Source organism: Zootoca vivipara, chromosome 5 (genome assembly GCF_965207765.1).
Source record: "Zootoca vivipara chromosome 5, rZooViv2.hap1.1, whole genome shotgun sequence".
Lineage (NCBI taxonomy): Eukaryota > Metazoa > Chordata > Lepidosauria > Squamata > Lacertidae > Zootoca > Zootoca vivipara.
Window position 1 is genome coordinate 25,480,383 of NC_142588.1, and position 26,443 is coordinate 25,506,825.

A 26,443-nucleotide genomic window follows, 5' to 3' on the forward strand; every position below is an offset into this window, starting at 1 on the left:
GAAAACCTTGGCTGATTGTAAACAGGATAAACAATTCACCTAGAGACAAATTGTTCGGCAAACCCTGACATTCAGCTGTCATTCTTCTGAGTGTCTTCCTGGAATGGTGGATCTCTCTGATGTAGGGAACTGGCACTGATAAGGTCTTAACAGAAGCAGCATGCAAGGAACAAGGGAGTGGACACAAGATGGAGGGTGCTTGTTTCTTGCTTTTAGTGCTCAGAAAACTATTTTTGTTCACAATGAGACTGCAAACCCAGAGGAAATCAAGCTGCAAGAAGGAGCATCTGGAACTGCACCACTTGGACTCTCTTTTTCTGAAACAGCTGCTTTACATCTATAGCTGCGGGCAAGGTAGTGGGTGCATGCTTTATTCAAATATTTCTATCCCATCTTGTATCACTTGATGCCAGGGAGATCAAGATATAAATTACATAAAAGGGGTGACTAACCTGTGGGCCAGATTCAGCCTGCAAGTTTCAGGAAGTGGCCCATCAGCCCCCCACAGCTTTATCTCCTGATCTCAGCAGAGAGATTGGAAGATAAAGTGTTTTCTCGGTTCTTTGGATTTTGCATTCTGCACCATACCTACCCTAAAGCTGAGAGGGGGCAGTCCTGGAAATGCTGCTTTTTACCTTTCACATCTCTTTCTGTGAAGTGTAAAAGATGGTGCTACCACCCCTCCACTCACCTGCTCAGAACTATGATTGGAAAGGTTGGAAATGCCGCCATTTACTCTCCAAAGATTGTCTTCCCCACGCCCACTCCCAAGCTGTGATGGAGAGAAGTGGAAATGCTACCTTTTACTCTTCACAGTAAAATAAAAAAATTCCTTCAGTAGCACCTTAAAGACCAACTAAGTTTTTATTTTGGTATGAGCTTTCGTGTGCATGCACACTTCTTCAGATACAGTGAAATGGAAGTTTCCAGGCACTTATGTAGAGAAGGGGTGGGGAGGGGTGGGGATGGGGAGGGGGGATCACTCAGAAGGGTGGTGGAAATGGGTGATTGACTGACTGATAGCTGTTGATGACCGCAAACGACTGCAAATGGTTTTGCATGAAAAAGCAAGGGTTGAGATGGCTGAAGATCGCTTATCATGTATAATGAGATAAGAACCCGATATCTCTGTTCAAACCAGGTCCCTCCATGGTTTTGAGCTTGGTGATAAGTTGCAATTTTACTCTTCACAGTAAAATAGTTCCCAATGAAATCTTATTATTTCATGTTCCATTAAAACTGAATATGACACTACAGTATCTGTCAGATTCACAAATACAGATGTACTGCCCTCATGGGAGATTTCACATTGCCTAGTTATCTGAGCAATGTAGGTTAGCCTAAATTCTGGGAGTGTGAATAGTCTCCATAAGAGCCAGGCTGCAGGGAGAGAACTACAACATAGCAGTATTAGCAAAACTGTTTAAAACTAGTTTCCTTTTGTATTCAAACAACATACCTGAATATGAACACTCAATAATAAGAATCAGCCCTTCATGGAATGAGCACCTTCCAATTTTGAGTGGGCATTTCACAAGCAAATTGAATACACACACACACCCCATCATTGAGAACTTCAGCCTTTTCTCATTCAGTTCATAACTAATTTCACTCATATAGATCCATCTCATATGCTTTTTCCAGAAATCTACTGGAGAAAGGAGTTAATATTTTGGCACAATTCACAATGAAATAAAGACTCCTTAAAGGAAAAACAGTACAGGCAGTTTGATCAACTATTTTTGAATAAAATGGCTTTGGTACATACCCTGTCTGTTTTCCCTTCAGTTTGAGTACTGGTGCGGCTGTGTGCATCATGATCGTCTTCAAGATCAGAGACATCTTCAAGTTCTTCTGGGGTCTGTGAAAAGAACGTGACATTATTCTTATGCATGAACTTTAAAAATGTCATACACCTGTGACAGAATACCAGACTTCCGCCTGGACCTAATGTAGGTGGCATATTGCCCCCCACTTCCACAATGAATGCACATATAAGAAAAATGTGAAGAATTCAAGAACATGAACTATTATTCATTTCAGCCTATTTAACTAGTTTTTGTGCAGCATATAATTATATAACTGAATGTACAGTCAGACTGTTTTACCCCCATATTTTGCACTGATCATTCCTGATTTTCTGGGATGTTATATTTGTGACAGTTATGCATGGCTTACACAATGCAATGTTTCTATCACAATGCTATCACAAAATGGTTTGTGATTATATAAAAAACAAATGTTACAAAGTAACCTATGAGACTTGTAAAAGGAGGCTGATTTCACCACGTTATCCTAATAATTCATTAGGATAAATATTAGAGCTACGTGTGTGCAAATGATCTCTCACAATTCTCCAGAGAAATTGGGACCATCTCATCAGCTGGAGGTCAGGTGACCAGTGCTGCCTCACCATGTTGTCCACTTCTGTTTAATAGTTGACTAACACTTCAACAATATCTGCTCTCTTCTCTGCTATATCTCTGTACCAAAAGCACACAGCCTCATCTGCCACTAAGGTGCGTGTGGTGCTGCTGCTGTTTTGATGTCTGAGCAGCTGAAAATGTCCATTAGCAGTCAATAAGTCTTTAGTTGTTGAAGTTAGGCCTCAACTGAGGTTAGACCACTTAACAATCAATAAAAATTGATACTGAAAAGCTCTGCAGGCGTTTGCCACTTTCTTTCACCTGTCCCACCCATTTTCTCTAATTTTGGGGTAAATTTTGCTATAACATGGGGTGGTATTCAACTGCTCAGAATAAACCAGATGAAATTATTAGACCTCAGTCATTTTCATTAATGTCAGTTGGTCTACTCTAAGTAAAAAATTGTTGAATACCACCCATAGTTCATCAGCTAGACACTTTGATTTAATTTGATACCTCATAAGTCTGAGACTATAGCAAGTGTTCCAAAGCCTGACTTTGCAAATACATATTTTAGTTACGCTCCTTATTGCTTCATATTAATTGCATGTTTTTTGATATAGTCAGTTAAGTGAACCAACTCTTTTTTCCTGGGATTAAAAGACACTTGCATTTTCCAAGAAAGCTCCCTACATTTTCAAGTTAGAATTCAAATGCCAGACCTGTATGATGAGAACGTCTGTGTAGGTGTGCCTCTAATCATTTACCATCATGTGCCATCTGCACATGTTGAGTTGTGCATTACCAAACGCTCACCCCTGTTTGCAGAGAAACAGACTGCATTTATTCCAATTGCTTTTAAAGTTGGATATAACTTTATATTGGAAGAGTGATTGCTCATAAAGATTGTATGTGCTGAATTCTGAGCTAACAAGGAATTGGGTTTGACTACAATTGCCCTATGTTTCTCCGGTTCTTAGTTTGATTTATGAATACCAAAAGACAAAACAGTATAACTCAGAGCTTTCCAAACTTTTCATGTTGGGGAGACACTCTTTAGACGTGCATCATTTCGAGACACAGTAAGTTTTAATAGCAAACCAGAGGTTAAACTAACCCCTTGCCTGCCACAGGAGGAGCGCAGGGAGCATTTGCACAACACACCTACACACTAACGTGTCATGACACACAGTTTGGGAAGCTCTAGTATAACTTGTGCTGGCATAATGGAAGTAAAACTGGTTTCTAGAATAACCAAGTCTAGCAAGAACTTGTTTGCAGACACATCTCTCATAGCTTGTTTGAAACATGCGGAATGGTACACTTTCTAGTGGTTTGGTCTGTTAGTTAGTGCTAGGTTGGTGGCTTTCATGTTTGGAAACCACCACAGATTTTTAAAAACCACCACCACCAAAGGCTTTTTATTCCAAGACAGACAATCCTGGATGGCCTCATTACATCAAAAAATACATAATCTTTTGTATGACATCTACAAAAATTCTGACAACAAGCTCTAATGACAAATAAAATCCTGGTGAACTAATTAAATTCTAGCTGAAATAGTTTTATTACAGACATATACACACTTGGTTTCATTTGTCATTTTTCACTCCTGTCACCTAATTTTTGTATAGTGCAGCTGGTGCTACTGGGAGCTATAGCTCAGAACATCTGGAGGGCACCAGGTTAAGGAAGGATGCCCTATGCTGACAGGCAGTGGCTCTTCAGATTCCCATTTAGAGGGCTTTCTCAGCCCCCAGGACCTTTTTCCTGGAAATAATATGCATTGTCCTTTCCCTAATTTAGTATTCTGCAGTAATTCACAAAACTGAAAATCCTCTTGAAATTGTGAGCGACACATTGATTATACAACATCCCTGATCCCTGTACTTTGAGAATCTCTCTCCTATCAAAATGTTCAAAATCCTTCTCTTTGTGGGTACTTTTCAAGTGCTATAGCAGAATATATATGAATGGTGTGGCCTTGTAATTAGTGTAATAGCGTGGCCATTACTCAATCTAGCCCAGTATTGCTTACTCTCCAAGACCACAATAATCTCCATCCCCACTACCCAAGATCATTTTAATTTACATAATGAGAATGCAGCCAGATTAGACCAAAGGCCCATCTAGATCACCATCCTATTTCTACTAGGGTCAAACATACATGCCCAGTAAACCAACAGACAGTGCTGGAAAGGCAATCACCCTCCCCTGTTGTTGCTCCCAGGCAATGGCATCCTGAGACTGAATATGCACACAAGGCCAGTGCAAGGCACTTTACTGCATGAAGTGAAGGACAGAGTGCTATCTCCTAGGGTTCAGCCCTGCTCAGATAAGGAGCAAGAGGTGCAGCACTCTCCAGCAGATCTCCATACTGCCAGTAACCCAGAAGAGTCATGGGATTGGGACATCTCTGCCCCAGGACTGGAGTGCCTACACCAAATGCCTCAGTTCTTGGCCAGCACTTACATCTCTCTCTCACACGCACAGCTGCTTCCCATCTCCTGCAGTCATAGGAACAGAGGAGATGACAAGGCAGGTAGAAACTTCAGAGCCACCACTGAAATTCCTGGCTAGCTGCATATGGGGCAGCTTGGGAGGAGAGAAGGTAAGTACATGCAAACACCTGCTCAGATCAGGGCCTGAGAGCAGAAATGGAGGTAGCCTCCAGTTCCTATAGGTCCAAAGTTAAGATGCTTCATTACTGAAGCAATGACTCTTATGCAAACTCCACCCTTCCTAACCTGTGGAAATGGACACACATACCCTGTTCTCACAAGTGAACAGAAGCCAATCAGCCTGGCAGTTGAGAATTACTTCAACACTGCAAAGAATCAGGAGCAGCCAACTGAGCAGTGCAGGCATGGCTGTTCTGCTGATCTTGCTTCCCAACGGCATGCATTGCTATTTGTTACTGAAAGGGGGTGGGCTATCAATGGAGGAATCAACATGGTGCAGCTATAGCCGAGATTGTGTTGGATTCATTCTGCCGTTGCCTCCACCGTATCCGAGGGCAGTAGGCTACCTTAGTGATAGCAGGAGAAGCTACAGGACATACATGGCCCAGTCCTGCAACACAGCTACTCCCTCCTCCAGAGCATCTGCCACCTGAAGTGTCCCCTGAATTCTGCCCAATGGTAGGGCTTGCTCTGATGCCTACAGATTCATGCCTAACCCTGAGCACACATATAACTATCCATAGAGGAAAGCTATCATTACTTCACCACACAACAGCAACTGGTTGGCTACTGTTGAAAACAGAGTCCTAGCCTAGATAGAACTTTGCCTTGGTTCAGAAAGACAATAAAAGACTACATTCTTAAACCACCCTGGTAAATATGAGCTTATAATACGATTGAGCAGGCTGCTCAGAAAAGAAAATCCTTAAAAGATCATTATACGTGTATTTGTTTTTTTCCATTACATGCAGGAAACCCCAGATTTTACTGTTCCACAGTATACATTCTTTTTTCCTAAGCAGAAGACAATCACTGTAGGCAAATATGCTGTAGTGATGGGTACAAGCTTAGACAGCTTTTTCACTTTTTGAAAAACAATCCTCAGACCCTAGAGCAAAGTACAACTGGTGTTACATCTGCAATGCAGAGAGGACTTGACTTATCTAAATCTATAGTTTTGGTCAGAACAAACACAGCATGTAAGAAAATGCAGGATTCAATCCTGTCTTGATTCAGTTCTATATTGAGAGGATGTTGAAACAATATGACAGATAAAAGTAATGGAGGGGGTCCACTGTGGGAGATGCAGTCCCTCGTGCATTTTTTCGGTCAATTATGTAATCATAAACACACACAAAGATTGCCTCCAGACTCCAGTATTCTGTGGGAAGGATTGAAGTGCATACTAGAATTTTAGGTTTGTGCAATTCAACTGATTTAAACAACTCTATTGTCCTAGTAACCCCCCCCCCCCCAGGACTTTTTGCCGTTAGATCTGAAATGTGTGGAATGATTGAATAATTAACAGGGAAATGTGTAAACACCACATAAGCATATAACTTTCCTGCAAGAAAATCAGAATGATCAAAAAAGACTAGATATAGTCTAAGCTGCATGAACACTGTGCAAGCAAATCAGGATGAATAGATCAAAATGGACAAGTATAATTTCAGCTCATGGCAACTACCGTTTTTAGTCAACCTACCGGTATGCAGAGTTTTACTGACATTGCTGTGGACAGGATCAGTTGAGTGAATGGTTGATGCCACATGCTGAACTCAGCACAGATTGGCTTCTGACTAGATTTACATTGCTATCACTAGCTAGTTTAGTCAAGAAGATTTTTTTTTTATATTGCAGGTAGTACCTTTCCCCACGTCTGCTCCATGCCCTATGTTCTGCTGACTTTCCTTCCAAATGAATGGCATGGATGATCTCACCTAATTCTGCAGTCAATGCAAGGATGCCACACTGCTACTTTGGCAGTCATATCTATGTAATGACATATCAAATGTGAACCTTTTCACCGAGAACTGAAAAATTGCTGGTAGGCTTTTTTTTTTTTTTTTTACCCTTCTGGAAGTATTTACCAAAGCTGTGAGATGTTCTTTTGAATATATTTTGCCAAAGCTCTTGGCAAATTCTTGGTGAATCCAGAGTTCTTGTTCAGTGAAAACAACTCTGAAATGTTGAAGGTTTATCAAGACTCCATGTACCGTAAGATTTAATTATCTCCTCTAAGCAACTTTTTGACAATGCATAAATTCTGTAAGAGTCAATTAATATGCATTTCCCCACAGGGTCCAATCTTCATGTCTGTACTAGCTTTTCTGTTATTCACCAGTGACCCTATTGCTGGAAGACCAATATGTCCTATAAAAATTAATAAGTAATATTCTGTATTTTAAGCATTAAAAATGCTACCTCATTGACAATATTGAACAGATTGTACTTGCACTGGAAACCTCAGTCCAACTGCCTGTTGTTGTTGTTGTTTAGTCGTTTAGTCGTGTCCGACTCTTCGTGACCCCATGGACCATAGCACGCCAGGCACTCCTGTCTTGCACTGCCTCCCGCAGTTTGGTCAAACTCATGTTCGTAGCTTCGAGAACACTGTCCAACCATCTTGTCCTCTGACGTCCCCTTCTCCTAGTGCCCTCAATCTTTCCCAACATCAGGGTCTTTTCCAAGGATTCTTCTCTTCTCATGAGGTGGCCAAAGTATTGGAGCCTCAGCTTCACGACCTGTCCTTCCAGTGAGCACTCAGGGCTGATTTCCTTAAGAATGGATAGGTTTGATCTTCTTGCAGCCCATGGGACTCTCAAGAGTCTCCTCCAGCACCATAATTCAAAAGCATCAATTCTTCGGCGATCAGCCTTCTTTATGGTCCAGCTCTCACTTCCATACATCACTACTGGGAAAACCATAGCTTTAACTATACGGACCTTTGTCGGCAAGGTGATGTCTCTGCTTTTTAAGATGCTGTCTAGGTTTGTCATTGCTTTTCTCCCAAGAAGCAGGCGTCTTTTAATTTCGTGACTGCTGTCACCATCTGCAGTGATCAAGGAGCCCAAGAAGGTAAAATCTCTCACTGCCTCCATTTCTTCCCCTTCTATTTGCCAGGAGGTGATGGGACCAGTGGCCATGATCTTGGTTTTTTTGATGTTGAGCTTCAGACCATATTTTGCGCTCTCCTCTTTCACCCTCATTAAAAGGTTCTTTAATTCCTCCTCGCTTTCTGCCATCAAGGTTGTGTCATCTGCATATCTGAGGTTGTTGATATTTCTTCCGGCAATCTTAATTCCGGCTTGGGATTCTTTCGCATGATGAATTCTGCATATAAGTTAAATAAGCAGGGAGACAATATACAACCTTGTCGTACTCCTTTCCCAATTTTGAACCACTCAGTTGTTCCATATCCAGTTCTAACTGTAGCTTCTTGTCCCACATAGAGATTTCTCAGGAGACAGATGAGGTGATCAGGCACTCCCATTTCTTTAAGAACTTGCCATAGTTTGCTGTGGTCGACACAGTCAAAGGCTTTTGCGTAGTCAATGAAGCAGAAGTAGACGTTTTTCTGGAACTCTCTAGCTTTCTCCATAATCCAGCGCATGTTTGCTATTTGGTCTCTGGTTCCTCTGCCCCTTCGAAATCCAGCTTGCACTTCTGGGAGTTCTCGGTCCACATACTGCCTAAGCCTGCCTTGTAGAATTTTAAGCATAACCTTGCTAGCGTGTGAAATGAGCGCAATTGTGCGGTAGTTGGAGCATTCTTTGGCACTGCCCTTCTTTGGAATTGGGATGTAGACTGATCTTCTCCAATCCTCTGGCCATTGCTGAGTTTTCCAAACTTGCTGGCATATTGGGTGTAGCACCTTAACAGCATCATCTTTTAAAATTTTAAACAGTTCAGCTGGAATATCATCACTTCCACTGGCCTTGTTATTAGCAGTGCTTTCTAAGGCCCATTTGACTTCACTCTCCAAGATGTCTGGCTCAAGGTCAGGAACCACACTACCTGGGGTGTACGAAACCTCCATGTCTTTCTGGTATAATTCCTCTGTGTATTCTTGCCACCTCTTCTTGATGTCTTCTGCTTCTGTTAGGTCCTTACCACTTTTGTCCTTGATTATGGTAATCTTTGTACGAAATGTTCCTTTCATATCTCCAATTTTCTTGAACAGATCTCTGGTTTTCCCCATTCTATTGTTTTCCTCTATTTCTTTGCATTGCTCATTTAAGAAGACCCTCTTGTCTCTCCTTGCTGTTTTTTGGAAATCTGCATTCAGTTTCCTGTATCTTTCCCTATCTCCCTTGCATTTTCCTTGCCTCCTCTCCTCCACCATTTGTAAGGCCTCGTTGGACAGCCATTTTGCTTTCTTGCATTTCCTTTTCCTTGGGATGGTTTTCGTTGCTGCCTCCTGTATAATGTTACGAGCCTCCGTCCATAGTTCTTCAGGCACTCTGTCCACCAAATCTAAATCCTTAAACCTGTTCCTCACTTCCACTGTGTATTCATAAGGGATTTGATTCAGATTGTATCTTACTGGCCCAGTGGTTTTTCCTACTTTCTTCAGTTTAAGCTGGAATTTTGCTATAAGAAGCTGATGATCTGAGTTACAGTCAGCTCCAGGTCTTGTTTTTGCTGATTGTATAGAGCTTCTCCATCTTTGGCTGCAGAGAATATAATCAATCTGATTTCGATGCTGCCCATTTGGTGATATCCATGTGTAGAGTCGTCTCTTGTGTTGTTGGAAGAGAGTGTTTGTGATGACCAGCTTGTTCTCTTGACAGAACTCTATTAGCCTTAGCCCTGCTTCATTTTGAACTCCAAGGCCAAACTTGCCAGTTGTTCCTTTTATCTCTTGATTCCCTACTTTAGCATTCCAATCCCCTGTAATGAGAAGAACATCCTTCTTTGGTGTCATTTCTAGAAGCTGTTGTAGGTCTTCATAGAATTGGTCAATTTCACTTTCTTCAGCTCCGGTAGTTGGTGCATAAACTTGGATTACTGTGATGTTAAAAGGTCTGCCTTGGATTCGTATCGAGATCATTCTGTCATTTTTGAGATTGCATCCCATTACAGCTTTTGCCACTCTTTTGTTGACTTTGAGGGCCACTCCATTTCTACTACAGGATTCTTGCCCACAGTAGTAGATATGATAGTCACCCGAACTGAATTCGCCCATTCCCTTCCATTTTAGTTCACTGATGCCCAGGATGTCGATATTTATTCTTGTCATCTCATTTTTGACCACTTCCAGCTTACCTCCATTCATGGTTCTTACATTCCAGGTTCCTATGCAATATTTTTCTTTACAGCATCAGACTTTCCTTTCGCTTCCAGGCATATCCGCAACTGAGCGTCCTTTCGGCTTTGGCCCAGCCGCTTCATCAGCTCTGAATCTACTTGTACTTGTCCTCCGCTCTTCCTCAGTAGCATGTTGGACACCTTCCGACCTGAGGGGCTCATCTTCCAGCGTCATAACTTTTATATGCCTGTTGTCTTTGTCCATGGAGTTTTCTTGGCAGGGATACTGGAGTGGCTTGCCAGTTCCTTCTCCAGGTGGATCACGTTTAGTCAAAACTCTCCAACTGCCTAAATAGCCCTTAAAAACCCAGGCCCACAGAACTTGCATCCCACTTCCATTAACACATGCACTCTTGCCACCACCCCTCGACCTGGAAACAGAATACCTGAGCTGGGTGCAGGTGAGGGGGGGGTAACAAGTGGGGAAGCTACGTGTAGTCCTAAAGTTATGGGCCAAATTTCGAGGGGGGAATTTGGAGCTTTGGGGAGCGGAGATGAATAGATATACCTGAGGGAATGTGTAGAAGATACAGGTGGGATGGGGGTGGGCTTATAGGAAAACCATTTGGGAGCCCAAATATGAAGGAATGTATTTGCTTGTGACTCCCTTCCCTTGTCTTCTCTTCCTCTCTCCCCATTGCCTTTTTTAGAGTGCAAGGGGGCAGGGGAAGGCTACTGCTCTTGACTGTGCAAGTCAGTAAGGGGCTGCCTAACCTGGCAGGGGTTGCAGTTCATATAATGAAGGCTGTTGCCTCATCAAATCACTGGTAGTGGAATTAACCATTTTAGTTGACGGACTAAGCTTGTATGAGGAGGGAAATTATCCTTAAGGGGTATGTGTGGATGAGGGAGGAAGCATGTCTTTGGGTGGGGTTGGTCACAGATACAGTGGTACCTCAGTTCTCAAATGTAATCCGTTACAGAAGACCGTTCAACTTCCGAAACGTTCAGAAACCGAGGCGCAAAGCGCTAGCTGCAAGTTCAATTGAAAAAAATTGAAAAACACACAGAAGCCGTTCGACTTCTGAGGCATGTTTGAAAACAGAAGCAATTACTTCCAGATTTTCCACGTTCGAAAACCGAGGTACCACTGTACTGCTTTTTGCACCGGCAGAGGACTCGTCTATTTATGCAAAATAGGGTGCCCACTTCCCCCTATCCAGCCATGCAGCCCAAAAAGCTGCTCCTGAGAGTTGGGCGACCTTCCAAAACAGTGTGGGGCATGACATAGATAGAGGAGTTAATGAAGGAAGGAAAGATAGAAAATCCTACAGGAGAGCCACAGAATGTATGTAGTTGGTCAAGGCAGACATGGACTCAAAAGGTTTTGAAACCTCTGCCATAAAGGTCTCCCCTTCACTGCAGAATACTGCTCCCCTAGAGACTTGTCAAAGCTTGAGTCTCCCAGAAGAGAGAGGCTGCAGCATCCAGGAAAGGGACATGGCTGAGACCCTGAACAGGAGAACTTCGTCCCAAAACATATTATTGCAGGTCCCACTTGTTCATTTCTAATCTTGGGAGCATGAAAAATGTTCTTTCAGATTCATTGCCTGTGATTCTGAAAAGGCTATACAGTAGTAATTCTCTCATCACACACAAAAGATTGATCCTCCTTCTTTGCCTCTTCCAAGGAAGTTAGATTCATATGACATCAATGACACTTTATACTACAAGGAGAGAAAAGTACTTAGAAAATGTTTAAGAACTCAACTTTGGGGAGGAGGGTATATAGAAAATATGGCATATCAGTATGGTGGCGTGTCATGACGTAAAGATGTTAAAATCATGAAAGTGGAACAGAACTGTTATAATGTGTAATTGAGCTGTTTAGATGATGCCAAATGAATTTCAATACATTTTATACTCTGCCACACCGTAATATATTTGAGGTAAAACACATTTTACATAAATGATATTTCAGATATGTTTTCCCAGAGTTCCTCAACATTTTATTGGTATTATTTTTCACTACTCTATGCCTTTCAAGGAGTGTTTTCTTGGCACCACAGGAGTAATGGTGCAGCCCTTGGGGGGAGAGGCAAAAATGACAGTTATTTTGAAAAGCTCTAAAAAAGGACTTCTCAAATAACTTGTCGGTATTTTGGACAATATTTTACATAGGGCTCTAGAGCCCCAAGGAAACATTTCACACTGTGCAAGGATGAGTGTTGCCAAACTCTATCAATTCTTTGATACATAAAAAATAAGAAAGGAAGGGGATTAGGTTGTAATTAAAGAAGGGTAAAACCCAGTGTGGAAGTATTCATATGCCTGGATTTTGGTGTCAGAAATCAGTATCATTTCTGGACTGCCAAACAGATACAGCCTTCCCCTTATCAGGCTGCACCCATGGCTCTGGGTGGAAGAGTGTGATTCCTCGGCTGGAGTAGGCTCAGAACAGGTGATAGTCACATGTCTCATCAAGCCCAGATGCTGTAATCAGCACACTCAATTTCCCCTGTTGGTTGGCCCACGCCTTGGATTTTCCAGGGAGCTCTTTGGGACTGACCTCCAGGTGCCCTGACCTGATTGGCTGCAGAGGAGGGAACCTGGCCTGACTGGACTCTGGATGCGGACTGCACACTAACATCTGCCATGGGATCATGCACTCCAGCAGGACCTGCCACCATGTAGCCCATGGTTCAGGACACAAATATGTTTTAAAATCCTGATCCCACCCGTTTGAGAATTTATTGTAACTCAGCTTATGTCACAAATTCCATGGAACAAGGCACCATTGAGACATTGTCTGAAGCTGTGCAATTGCTGCTGCGCCGGTAGGTTTCATAAGTGTGTGATATGCCCTAACTACAGGTGGAAGAAGCAGACATTACCCAGAGCAGTGCGGGTAACAGGACTTGAGAGCACGTCTGCTTAGAATTCTCACCTCTGTTTTCGTCTTGCTTGGTCTTTTATTGAGAGTGAAGTCCATGAATGCTAATCATACTCTAATAATATTTATAGTTAAGCCCAGCGCTGGTATATTTTACACCTTGTTCACATTATGCTCCAAGCTGCTGTAGTCAGTTCAGTCATAACTCATATAATTCACATCTACCTATGAACTGCCTTTGGCTGAGACAAAAGGCAATCCACCTGATTTCATAACCCCTGCATTTGATTTACAAGTTACATTTGAATAGCACAGTCATGAGAACTGCTGAGCAAGAACAAAAATGCTTAAGGGGAATTATGCCATCTACGATTCCAGTGAAAATTTAGAAAGCCTAGTTCCATAGCGATGTTGGAGCGCTGATTCCCCAGTGTGGAAAGCCAGCATGGGGAAGGTCCATAACATAATGTTAGAGCACTTGCTTTACCCACAAAAGGTCTTGGGTTCAATCCTTAACAACAGCAGACAGGGCTGGGGAAATTCCCATTTGAAGTTCTATGCAACTGCTGACAGCCAGTGTAGACAATATTGAGCTAGAGCAGGGTTTCTCAAACTTGGGTGTCTAGTTGTTTTTGTACTACCGTGTTTCTCATATTATAAGTCATGTCTTATAATCTTTTTTTCTTATTATTTTTTTAAAAAATTACAGTATGGTACCTCCCCTGTCCGGCGCCCGGAACTGGCTGCTGCTGCGCTGCTGGGCGCGTTGTCGGCGCTTCAGCAGGGCACGCTGCTGGGTCCCGCCGGGTCGGGGCTTCACGCGGCGCGCGCTGAGGCTCTTGCCGGATCCCGGCTCGGAGCAGCGCGCGCTGCGGCTCTTGCTGCGTCCCGCAGCGCCAGCGCCAAGCGCCAACCCAGCAGCGGGACTGGCAGGACCTGCAGCGCGCGCGACAGGAAGAGGAGGGACCAGCGAGTGGCAGCCGCGGCGGCCAATGAAGGCTCGGCCGGGTGTTTTTTGTCGTTGTAGCTGCGTCCCGCTGCGTCCCTCCTCTTCCTGTCGCGGCTCCGCGCCCGGAACTGGCGGCTGCTGCGCGCGTTGTCGGCGCTTCAGCAGGGCACGCTGCTGGGTCCCGCCGGGTCGGGGCTCCACGCGGCGCGCGCTGAGGCTCTTGCCGGGTCTCGCCGCCGGGTCGGGGCTCGGAGCAGCGCGCGCTGCGGCTCTTGCTGCGTCCCGCCACCGGGTCAGCGCTTGGCGCGGTGCATGCTGCTGGACATTTTGGAGGGGCAGCAGCAGCCGATTTCGGGCGCTTACAGGCATCTTCCTCTTCCATGGCGCCATCCAGACCTGCTCCCACCACCACAGCTTATTTTTGGGGTATGTCTTATATTTCTTCAACTCAGGAAAATCCTGCCATGGCTTATTTTGTAGGGATGACTTAAAATATGAGAAACACGGTACAACTCCCATCATCCCTAGGTAGTAGGACCAGTGGTCGGGGGTGATGTGAATTGTCGTTCAAAAACAACTGGAGACCCAAATTTGGGAAACTTTGACCTAGACCATTCATCAGACTTGATATAAGGCAGCTTCCTAAGCCTAGCCTGCCAGGACAAATATTTAGAATTGTGGTATAGAAATATAAGGTGGCAGACAAATGTATCATCTTAATCTGTCATTAAGATCTCTTTGATCTTTTTAGTTAGTACCTTTTACAGCCAGAGTCTATGCATGTCTAATCCAAAGTCAATTTATCTGAATCCAGTGAGATTTACTGCCAAGGATGTGTAACTAGGATTGAAATTCTAGTTTCTTAGAGGCCCTTACAAGCATTCATGAGTGTACAAAACAGGAAATGCAAGCAATAATCTGCCCTCTACAGTGGTTGTAGTTTGCTCCTGTGTGAGAAGAGCATTAATACAGTTCATTGGGCACAAAAGTGACCCATCTACCAGCAGCCATTGTTTATTTGGATCTTGAGCTAATGCTCTTCTGAGACTATTGAAATAGAAGGGCACATCCAGAGCCCTCCCTCTCTTCTGGTTTTTTAATCTGTGCTTCTGCAAGTTTGGGGCTATTACTACTTTTTAATGTAATCATGAACACTGGAGAATCCGCCTCATCCCCAATGCTGTTCCTCTGAAAGCCAAAAACATTTCCAAAGGAACAATTGCTCACAAAGCATTTACAACGTTTATAACCAAAAACCCTATATATGTATTGCATCATCAAGGCTATAATAAAGAGGCTCAGTCACGGAGGCCACAAAATTTAGAGGCAAGGCCAAATCTCCAGGTAGACATTGTCCTAAACTTACCCTACAGTGTAAGCAAACACACAAGCACAATGGCACGAAGGCAGAGAGAAAATTGATCCTATTGCTAACAGTCTTGTGGGTTTGTCAGCTTTTATACCTAAGGATTTTGTTTGTTTGTTTCACAATACCCTTAACACCCATATGTCATTCCAAATAAATGGTGATTGCATGGTTCTGCTGTATTTTGTTGACCCAAGAGACAGCAATAGCTCTTTCAGAGCCCTTTAAGCCAGATTTTCAGCTCCATTTCATTGCTATAAGAAGCCTGTATGTAATTCAGTGACCCAAAACACATTAAGCAAACATGCCAAGTTCCAGCCTCGACAAATCAATGGACACATTTTAGTGGTACAGATGGATTATTTATGTCACTGAAGAGAAGCTTCTGTAGGACTCTCTGATCGATGAACTGCAAGACACTCTGCATGTTTCGCTGGTGAAGTTTTGCCTTAAAGTGACCAAAAAAGGTCCAAGACTCACTTCCAAATGAAAATTGGTGGAGTGACCAGGACCTACTATTGATTGGTAATTATATTTTGTGGTTGGGAAGCTGTACGTAAAGACTACAATATGACAGCTTTGTGGACATAAAGATTGGCCTTGTGGGACAATGCATTATACTTGTAATCAACAAAATAAAGATGGTACCCAGGCTTCATCATTTTGTAGTATGGATTTCTGTTCCCGATTATGTGGTCTGTATAATCCTAACCCTAACCCATTACACTGACCTAAGCCAATGCTTACACTATTAGATCTCATAAGTTGCTTTCCAAGATCTCAAAATCAACACTACTACTGCTTCATCCTGTTCATCTCCAGTCATATTAAAATATATTAAAATATACATGTAATCTGTTCAGTGAGGTCCAGACAAACATTATGAAATATACACAACCAGACGTATATTTAAGTCTTCATAGAAGCCCAGGACTAAGGTTTAAATAGGCTTAATTTGAACCACCATCTTGATTTGGAACAGTGCCCAGCATCCAAATATAGATTCTACCTCCTTTACCTTGGGAACCTTCATGTTGAGTTTGGTAATACCAAAGAGGTAAGTTGGCACAGGTTGGAACTATACAGCCAAATTGGGTAACACCTTGAGAGCCATCCAAATTGGCAAAGCCCTGCCAAATGACGATATCTTCAGGGGTGTCGAAATTGGCAGAGTTCGGAACTGCTGTGCCAGCAATTGGGCACAGTCATACTAAAGCCACATTTCAGACAGCTATCTTCCTTCAAAACGGTGTCTGGCATCACAACAGCAATGAAAACTGCTCCTCTCACCTTGGGAACCCACGTCAAATTTGGTGACAAAATCTCAAGAGGCGTCCAATACACAGAGAACAAACAGACAAACCATTTCCCAAAATATATAGTAGGTAAGCCTCACAACAACCAGAAACCATCAGTCTAGCACAGTAGTTCCCAAAATTCTTGGAATGGTTATGCTTGTTTTATTATCTTAATCTGTTTTTATAATTTCATATTAATTTGTTGTAACCTGCCCTGGGACCTTATGGTGAAGGGCAGGTAAGAAATCTTATAAATAGATAAAATACATTGAAAGCATTTTGGCACAAGGCTATGCAAGGCTGCCACAGAGGATGGGCATTTTATCAGACTGGAAGGAAAAGAAGGAAATGGCAAGAGATTCTCTGTGTTGGTTCACTGATTGGGGTGACTGGTGAGACACATATAGATTCCACAGCGAGTTCTGCATCCAGACACAATTCTAGAGTAGCTGCTCCATTGTACTCATGGGATGAGCTAATAGACAGCATCACAACAGAATTCTATTTCTAAGCCATGAACTTTCTGTGATGCAACTTTCTGTAGTGTGCTTTTGCTTCTATGGAAAAGTCACACCACACAGCCTCCACAGCAACTCTGCCAACAGTGTATCAGTAAAGGGTCAGCAATAGCAACAACTTTATGGCCAATTTAAAACACTGTTATTTTGCAAGTGAATACGCGATAAGGGTCGATGGCAAAAGTAATGCAAGTGAAATGGTTATCTAAGCAGAGGAGCTGCAGGTTAATGCTGTGGGAGTTTCTGCTATGAATAAAATAAAATAAAAAACATTTGAAACCTGGAAATGGACAATTTTGTTTCACAGTAGCTTAAACACAATTGAAGATAAATGAAAGTTTCGAGAAAGCCAATTTTAAAAAAATAAAATATAAACTTCTCTGCTGAAGTACACTTGGGTTGATAGCTTTAGAATATCTGCTGTGGTGTTTTCCCTCTGAGGTACAAATATTTTCTATTTCTGCAAGGACTATAAATTTCCATACAAATTAGGGCTCTATAGGAATTGCATTGTAATGCTAATTAGATAACTAAGTCCTGTCAAATGGATGCAAAAAAAATAAAATCCAATAATCATTATGCTTCTTTTTCATTATTGCAGCATATTGTTAATTTCCTCCAGGGCTTATTATTGCTTAAATTAGAGAATAGCAGTTACAGTAGGATGGCACTGAAAATGTACTTTTCTCGATGGAGAAAAAGATAGGAGCTAATACTACTAGCAGTACAATACTGATTCACACAGTCAGCTTGGCTATGATATGAGAGAATCAAGAATAATTGTATAACTGAAGGTGGATTAGATCCAAAATATTTATATTCGTCTATCTCTTCTTTCCACCAACTCATTTCAGGGAAGCTGTGAAACTCTTGAACCTGTGGTCTGGAGGTAGATTTGGGTGGATGGGGGTAAATAAATTGAGGATTAATCCAGAGAAAGCTGCTGTGGATTGAGGTTTATAAATTCAGTGAATAGCTAGCTGTATTTTGGCTTGCGTACTGTTTCAGAAAACGCAAATTAGGTAAATTCACACTAAAATGTGAACTGAACTGAATTTCTCCTCTACCTCTACTCACAGATAAGTTCCAACAAAGATCCATGCCAATAAGAGTTTCTAGTTGGCAGGTTCAAATTCAGGTTCAAGTATTTATTTAGACTTCATATTAATCCCAGATGAGAGGCTGAGTAGTTCCCGCTTGGACAATCTCCCCATAGGTTTATGTAAGTTGGCTATTTTCCTGCAGAGGGAGAGGTGGTGGGGTCTTTGAGTTCAGCTATCTATCTATCTATCTATCTATCTATCTATCATCTATCTAATAGCATGATGGTGCAATTGATACTTATTTTCTCATATTCATACTTATTTTCTCATATTCCTCCCATGCAAGTGCTCAGAAGACTGCTGCTTGACAAGCACCAACTACCTGCTACCTGTGCCATCCTTTTATCTATTACTATTCTTTTCATTATTAATATGTTATTATAGATTAGAATATTGCTGCGTGAGAGAGAGAGAGAAGGCAATATTATTGTGTGTGGGGTGTTAGGGGAGGGGTAGTACCTCTGAGGGGGGACACATCATGGTCCTTCTGGGGGAGTTTGTCTACCTTTGGTCCCCATCCTACACTCAGCTCTCACCCGTTGCCCCCAGAAGCTGTCAGCATGTGACAGCGACCACATCCCAGAAACGGCTTCAACTGGCCAGCAAAACCAGGTGAGGGTCTCAAACCGTCAGGGACTTAAGGACTTCCCCTGCATGCGAAGACAGGCTCTGATGAGACCAATAGTGGGTCCAACAGTCAATTAGGTGGTTTCTGGATGTGCTGTAAGAGAAAATGAAGGGCAGATGGCCTCTTGTACACCTCCTTCTGGCAACTCCTGCTGCCAAGCTGGTGGCATATGCTTTTCTTTGGACCACATCAGCGAGGATGAGAGGGCGGTCTTGTTTGGCCAGCCCAAGACTGCTATACAAACTGCCCTGGTTCACAACCTGGGAAGGTCACTTCAGTGCTGCTAACACAGCAGTTTTACTTCACCCCAGAGGTGCACTCCATTGTCTCTTGAGACAGATGGATGTCAACAACACCAAAAACATTGTTACATTTCTAATCCAACCTCTATCAGATTATTTCATGGTATGAAAATACAACATGAACTATATATATAATTGTCCTCATAAAATTCAATTAACAGTAAGATCAACATAACTAGCTCAAAAGCAGCTGCAGTTAGAGCTCCAGAAGTGATTGACTAGCCAAATCTTAACTTGGCACTGGAATGAGACCAATGAAGGTGCCAGCTGGTCCTCTGAAGGAAAGGCATTCCATGGCTGGGGGTAATACAGAAAAGAAAGCCTTCTCTTACACCTCCACATAATAGACAGCTGGGTGTCATCAGCATTGTCTTCTCTGGGGTGGGGGGAGATGAGTGGCAGCACTGTGCAGTGGAAGCTGTGGGACAGGCTGGGTGCTGTCTCTTACTCTTCTGCCACCTGAGGCAGCTACTTCATCCAGCTCTGAGTGGAGCAACCGTAACACTGTGTCTCTGAAGAGGATTCCCGGTTAAGTGGGGACCCAGGGTTTGTCTGAAAGGAATCTTGCAAGCATGTCTTGCCCTACCTTATTCCACAAATGCCCCTTCAGATGGCTCAGACAAGGAGTTGTGGCTGATTGTAGAAGATACCACACAGGAACCGGGCAGAAGTTCTTTGTAATGCCCCAATATGCTTATAGATTGAGAGGCTTCCTGGAGAGGAACTGCATCACTTCCTTTTTGCCACAGTGCTAATTGTTGGCACTAAATAATGATGTACATAGTCAAACAACATTACTGTAATTGACCACCATTGATGTTATTTCGTCATGCTTGCACTCTGATCATAGTTATTAATGTTGGCAGGTCATAAATTGTCGCTTGCTCTGAAACAGAGTATCTTTTAACTCTGATTATCCATCACTTGTGAACGTATAAATTGTGTTGACTATGAAAATTGTGCTGCATATGGAGGCAACAAAGCAATGAAGGGTACACGTCTCCCGTTTCCATAGCAAAAGAAAGGGTTTATTTTTAAATCAGCTTTTTGTTGAGATGACATCTAGTTACATATATAATTGGAAACATCAGCTGGGAATTGGAGATGTCTAAGGGGAATTAAATTCCACTGATTATCTATACAGCAGAGTACATTTGAAAAGGATGGATTGGTGAGGAAAAGATGCTCACAGGGAATAAATGCAGAGTCCTTGTATGTCCTGTAACAGAACCTAGACAGAGCTCTTATGCTGTATTTTAAAACATTTTCTTCCAAGAACATTAACCAGATTTTTTAATAGGGAAATGTTTTGTATAGACTGTTCTTCTGTGGCCACAGACAGCAGCACTTTCAATTTGTTCTCTTGCCATCAATTGGTTCAGGGAGATCTTTAAGTCGTTAATCAAACTCTCAAGGGATTCTTCTCTGGGCAGCTGATAAACCACTTGGCTCATCATCACAGCCCAAGTTAAACACATACAGCCCCAAACTCAATTAAGTCTGTTAATAGCTGGTTGTGGGAAATTTTGGATACATATTTGAGATACATATTTGTATCTCAGTGGATCATTGAATATCTGGCTTTTCCATATACTAGATCAGGCATCCCCAAACTGCGGCCCTCCAGATGTTTTGGCCTACAACTCCCATGATCCCTAGCTAACAGGACCAGTGGTTGGGAAAGATGGGAATTGTAGTCCAAAACATCTGGAGGGCCGAAATTTGGGGATGCCTGTACTAGATAATGCTGATAATCTTGATTTCTAGATCCCAGGACACCAAAACACTGTCCATCTAAATATGAATGTACATATGATTAATAAACTAGATGGGACCCAGATGTGATTATTTTACCCTGACAATATATATAGGGCTGCTCTGAAGGGCATTTTGAAAACTGTGTATATACCGGTATTGTTGCATACTTCCTTTCCTGAGTGGTGAGACATTGTAGAAGCAACATTTACCAGGTTTTGGTTTCCTTTGTAGAACAGAGGACTTTTTGGTTATATTTGTTTTATTTATGTATACAGAAGTAGAACATGGGTGGAGGCAGGAAATGTGTGCTTAAGTAATGCAGAATCTACTACGGCATATCAGAGCTGTCAGGGGCTACTACCCATGATGGCTGTGTTCTACCTCCACTGTCAGAGGCAGTATTCAGAGCAATGTTTCACTTTGGACCTGCTCGTGGGCTTCCCATAGACATCTATGAGTACAGGATGCTGAACGATGGACTTTGTCCTGAACCAGCAGGGCTATTTTATGGTCTTACGTTTTGACAAAGGGGGGGGGGTCAGGGAGAGAGAGATATTTGCCTCACCTGCCCCTGGCACATTCAGCCAAGTTCCTGCTTCTCCCTCTATCTCTCCCTATTTGACTTATACCACTGCTTTTTGATCACTCACACCTGGCCCCTCTCCTTACCTGGGCTATTGGTGGAGTGTGTCACTTTCTAAGTTGTGATGGTTTTTCCATTCAAGCACACTCAATAAAGCTCCAGCTATCTCCCAACCATTAGATTCCATGAAAGATATATCAACCAAACATCCTGGGCTATCAGAAACCACCCTGGCCAACAATGCAGTTAGAATATTTTAATTATCACATGTAGGTGAGCAGTTTAGAAATAAGAAATGAGCATGTCTGAACATGTGATAATGAGGGATCAAATCAAGTCTGGATGTGATGGAAGTGGAAAAGGTATTAACGTATGCATACAGGAGGGAATGCATGACAATTGAAGTTGGGCCAAATTGCAATTAGGGTATCAGACCTCTCTTCTGACATGAGTATATTTCTACATAATATAGCAAAATGGGGGATTTAAACCCAAGACATGAATAGGAATGGAGAGAAGCTACTGAGAGCACTGCATTTAAATCCCTACAAGTAATAAATGTGGTTTCATAAGAACATAATTAGAGCCCTGCTAGAGCTTGAGCTACTTTCAGAAGCATAACCCCTCACTGACACTAACTTATCACCATCCTGACCTCTTCTCTAGGTATCTCCTGCATTTCGTTCTCTGGGATAACCAGCTGGCATATTCCATATGTCAACAAAACATTATTCACTGCAACTATTTAGGAGGTTTATTATAACGATTTCCAGATATACAGCACCTCCTACGCCCATTATTAATTCATTGCTTGCTAGCAGTATGAATGCTACCACACAGGAAGCGGTGAACAGCAAAACAAGCATAAACATAAGCATGTTTAGTTATGGCACTCTTTTCCTGCCCCTCCACCATGAATAAATGTGAATGCTTGGATTACCATAGTTTTAGCTGCATATCTTTTGACAGTTGGTAAGGTGCAGAATAGCAGTCTTGTTAACCCACACTTTAATATTAATCATTAAGGTTGCTTACAGCAAAAGTATTAAGATTCTACACAGCTAATTATTTTTTCTAGATGTTCTCTTTTCCTTAAAGGAAGAATTGGCTGAACAGGCTCATTCTCTCTCTCTTTTTTCCTCTCTCTCACACTCTTAACCTTTGCCTTGAGTAATGGCTATATTAGTCCATTTCCAAGTAAATTTCAGAAGAACACACAGTAGCTGTAAATAATGGCACAAATTGTGTCATCGGCACTCTCTTTATTCACTGATTTGGCTCCTCTGTCTGATCTAGCAAGCCCAGAGCTAAGCAACTTGGTGGCAAGCCACAGAGCAATTTGCTGCTGCAAATCCTTTAATTCACTGCCTTACGTTATGCCTTGGGCAATATAGCTGTAGCAGGGGACACTGTTGAGTTGCCAGAATGGATAACTGTCCATTTACCCTGTGAAAGACACACTGCAGCCACCCTTGAACCAGTATTTATGAGGTTCTTATCTGGTCTTTTTCACGTTAAAGAAGTCAGAAAACATCTGCCACAGGAGGATGAATATATGCAATGGGACACACAGCAGCACATGTCATGGTGATGTGTTTTAGATTTTTCTTACACAGGCTCTCTCAGGACATCTTTAAACTACAAATATAAACCAATTTAAGTGTCATGCCTTCCTATGAAAGGGACTCTAGAAAACAGTTCTGTGATTGGGGATATGTGTGCTTCCGTGGTTTTCTTTACCATTTTTGTATCTGTGCTGGGAAATAACAAATAAATATATCTGCTGGTCTTGTGGACTACACAGCCTGGAGGCATACAATACTATAGACTCGCCAAAGTCCAACACAAAACCCTTGTCTGAAGCATTTGTCCTGCCTATATTGACTGGCCTGAGGGACTCAAGGTTAACCTTGAGTCAATCAAGGTTGAGTCTCAATCCGGCCTGCGGACGGTCCGGGAATCAGCATGTTTTTACATGAGTAGAATGTGTCCTTTTATTTAAAATGCATCTCTGGGTTATTTGTGGGGCATAGGAATTGGTTCATTCCCCCCCCCCCCACAAAATGCTTTTGTGGCCCACCACATGCTTTTATTTATTTATTAGGCACTTTTTTCATAAAGGTGAACTCAAAATGACTTACCCAAAATCATAGCACACTTATAAATATAATTGTCAATTTTAAGGGAATATAAAAAGAAAAATTCCTGGCATGCTACTCACAGTGATTCTGATAATTCTAGCCTTACTGTCCTAATACTAAAATGAAAGATGAAATTGTAGGTGGTTATGCCTAATTAATTCTTATTTTTGTCAGCGTATAATATTATTTCACCTTTAATTAGCCTAAGAAAAGCAGCATATCCCATCAAACAGATGCAGCAAATGTTAAATTGAGTGTTTATTAATCTGAGGGTTTTTTTAAAAAAAAGATATGAATTGATTTCTCCTAGCTAGGTTTAACGGTGTTAATCTTTGTGCCCCCCCCCCTTAAGCAGCTTGTCTCATTAAATTATCCATCACAGCATGGTATGAGTAAAGGCTAAATGCAAGCTTTCTAGTGAGCCCAAGATAAGGAAAGAGACAGCCACCTCTAGCTTCCAGACCAGAAACAGTCTGATCAAAAATTAATTGAAACATATTACACAGCCATAACACTGTGGAATTATGCCTCTGTGAAAGATATACAGAATGAAGATACTATCCAAAATATTAAGCTTATGCAAGGTTGATGGGAGCTGTAATGTAATAGCTTCTGAAGGCCTCCATATCCCTGCCTTGCTACTATCCCATGGATGGCTCTTAGACAAGGAAATCATGCAATTTATAGAAATCAGCTTGTATAATTTGTTTATTGTATATAAGGAGATGAAATGAAATGAAATGGATTTGTTCAATGGAATATAGAAAAAAGGTAGAATTAAGTGGTTCGAATCCAGCTAGTGTTAGTTATGAAGAAGGCTGTAAAACTAAGCAAACTTACTAAGGAGTACCTGTCCCACTGAACGCAGAGTAAGACTGGGGCATGAGTAAACTTGGGAAGGCTACCTTTTCCTTTGAATATAAAGGGTAGTACTCAATGACGTTTTACTCAGAGGAGACCAATTTAAATGAATGAACATGACTAAGTTAGGTCCATTAATTTAAACAGTTCTACTCTGAATAAAATGTAGTTGAATGCCACCCAATGTGGTTTAAGTTAGTTTTCACTAACTAGCTAAATGGCAATTTGAACCCTGGCCTCCCAGGTCCTATTCCAAAACTCTTAACCACTATGCCATGCTGGTTCTCCACACTGTACTGCCTCTATTTGTTAGTGACTCTTCCATGAGATACATTTAAACATGCCTTTTACATTTGGATTAGAGCTGTCAAATGAATATTCTTTCAGAAAACATGCATACACAGCACTGTCTCCATTCTAGTTTTCTCTGAAGAGTTGTTTTTAGAAGAACATGCTCCCAAATTACAAGAGCCATCCCGCTCCTATGCTTGTTGCAATAAATTTAACAATAGTCTCCATTCAAAATGTATGAATACTAATATTTTGCACTAATAAAAATTCTTTGGCGACTATCATAATGGGCATTACATTTAAAAATAAATATACTGCAGTTATTTTTCAGTTGAATACCTGCTATGAACAGGGCAACTATCTATTTTTCTTTTATTTTTATTTCCTTTATTTTTATATGAATTGATACTTGGCAAAAGAATTTAAACAAAGCCATTCTCAAAGAATGGTGCACATTATTCATGAATCAGTGAGGCTATCAGTAAACCTACTCTACATCTCTACATTAACATTCAGCATTTGTTATACAGTACAGCAGAATAGAAAGAGCCTTTAAAAGCCTTTTTGCCATTCACTTCATTTTTAAAAAAATGCTATTAAAAATTCATTGCAGGGCCATGTCCTGATGTTTTTAATTGACTATGAAGATACAGTATGTGTAGTTAGTGGTACATGCCCAGGAAAACTTTGGATTCTTGTTTTCCTAATAACCTTCCACTATCCTGCAAACAAAAAATGTTTTCAAGAGCAGATATTATTAGTAATAATTTTATTTACCTTGCCCATCTGACTGTAATATGTGTGGGAAATTGCAGTCAAACATATGCATGAGTGCCAGTTAGTGCATGAAGGGGTTAAGGCAACAAGGTTGTGCTCCTAGACTCAGGTCATGCCCCCTCTTTTGCAGCAAGGCAGGAAGTGAAGCCTTCACTTCCAGTTCCCCCTCTCCCTGCACCATGTAACTGACCAAGGAAGACATGCCTAAGCAAACTCCAAGCTTAAAGCACATGTTTGAAGCTATCTTTCTGTATTTTCTACCCTAGTATTCTGCCTGTATTCTCCTTGCTGCTACATGCATGAATCTGTAAGTAAAGCATTTTTAACTGACTTCACCGTGTGTGGTCTGAACGTTCATTGCAAGAGGGGTAGAAAGAGAGGAGCACTGTTTATAAGCAGACTAAATGGGATAAAAGGATCTAACAACCTATATTCCTAACACTATACTGCTGCTTGATTTTTTGAGTTTGCACTCTGCTACTAGGGGCTCTCTCTTTCTGGACAGTTGGTTTTGAATCTAGGCACCTAAGCCTAGCTTTTTGTTATTTACCCCAAGTCTCCGGTTGAAAAATCCGGGATCAGCAGCAGCGCAGCACTGGAAGTCTTCTACGCATGTCGCAACTTCCGGTGCCGGTGCTGCCTGATTTCCGGTGCCCAGACATGGGCACCGCGGCACCCAAAATCGGTTCTGCGCATGTCCAGACATGCACAGAAGGAGCTTCCCTGGCAGGTAGGAAATCGGGGGATTTACGGGATTTTTTCTATTCGGGATAACAGCGGGAAGCGGATTAAAATCTGGGGGTTTCCCACGAGAAACGGGATACTTGGCAGCTATGCCCCACACACGTGGGTCACAGGGATTCATATTTTCCTCCCACAGTAGGATGTGAATAAATT

General features: G+C 42.0%; 1 protein-coding gene across 1 annotated transcript in view; it reads right to left on the minus strand.

The window, feature by feature from the left end:
* Nucleotides 1–26,443, minus strand: part of CTNNA3 (catenin alpha 3) — a 544,761-nt gene that overhangs the window by 55,783 nt on the left and 462,535 nt on the right. Inside the window, exon 14 of the mRNA XM_035137674.3 lies at nt 1,769–1,861. Coding sequence (XP_034993565.3) covers nt 1,769–1,861 — 93 coding nt within the window. The remainder of the gene's footprint in view (nt 1–1,768; nt 1,862–26,443) is intronic.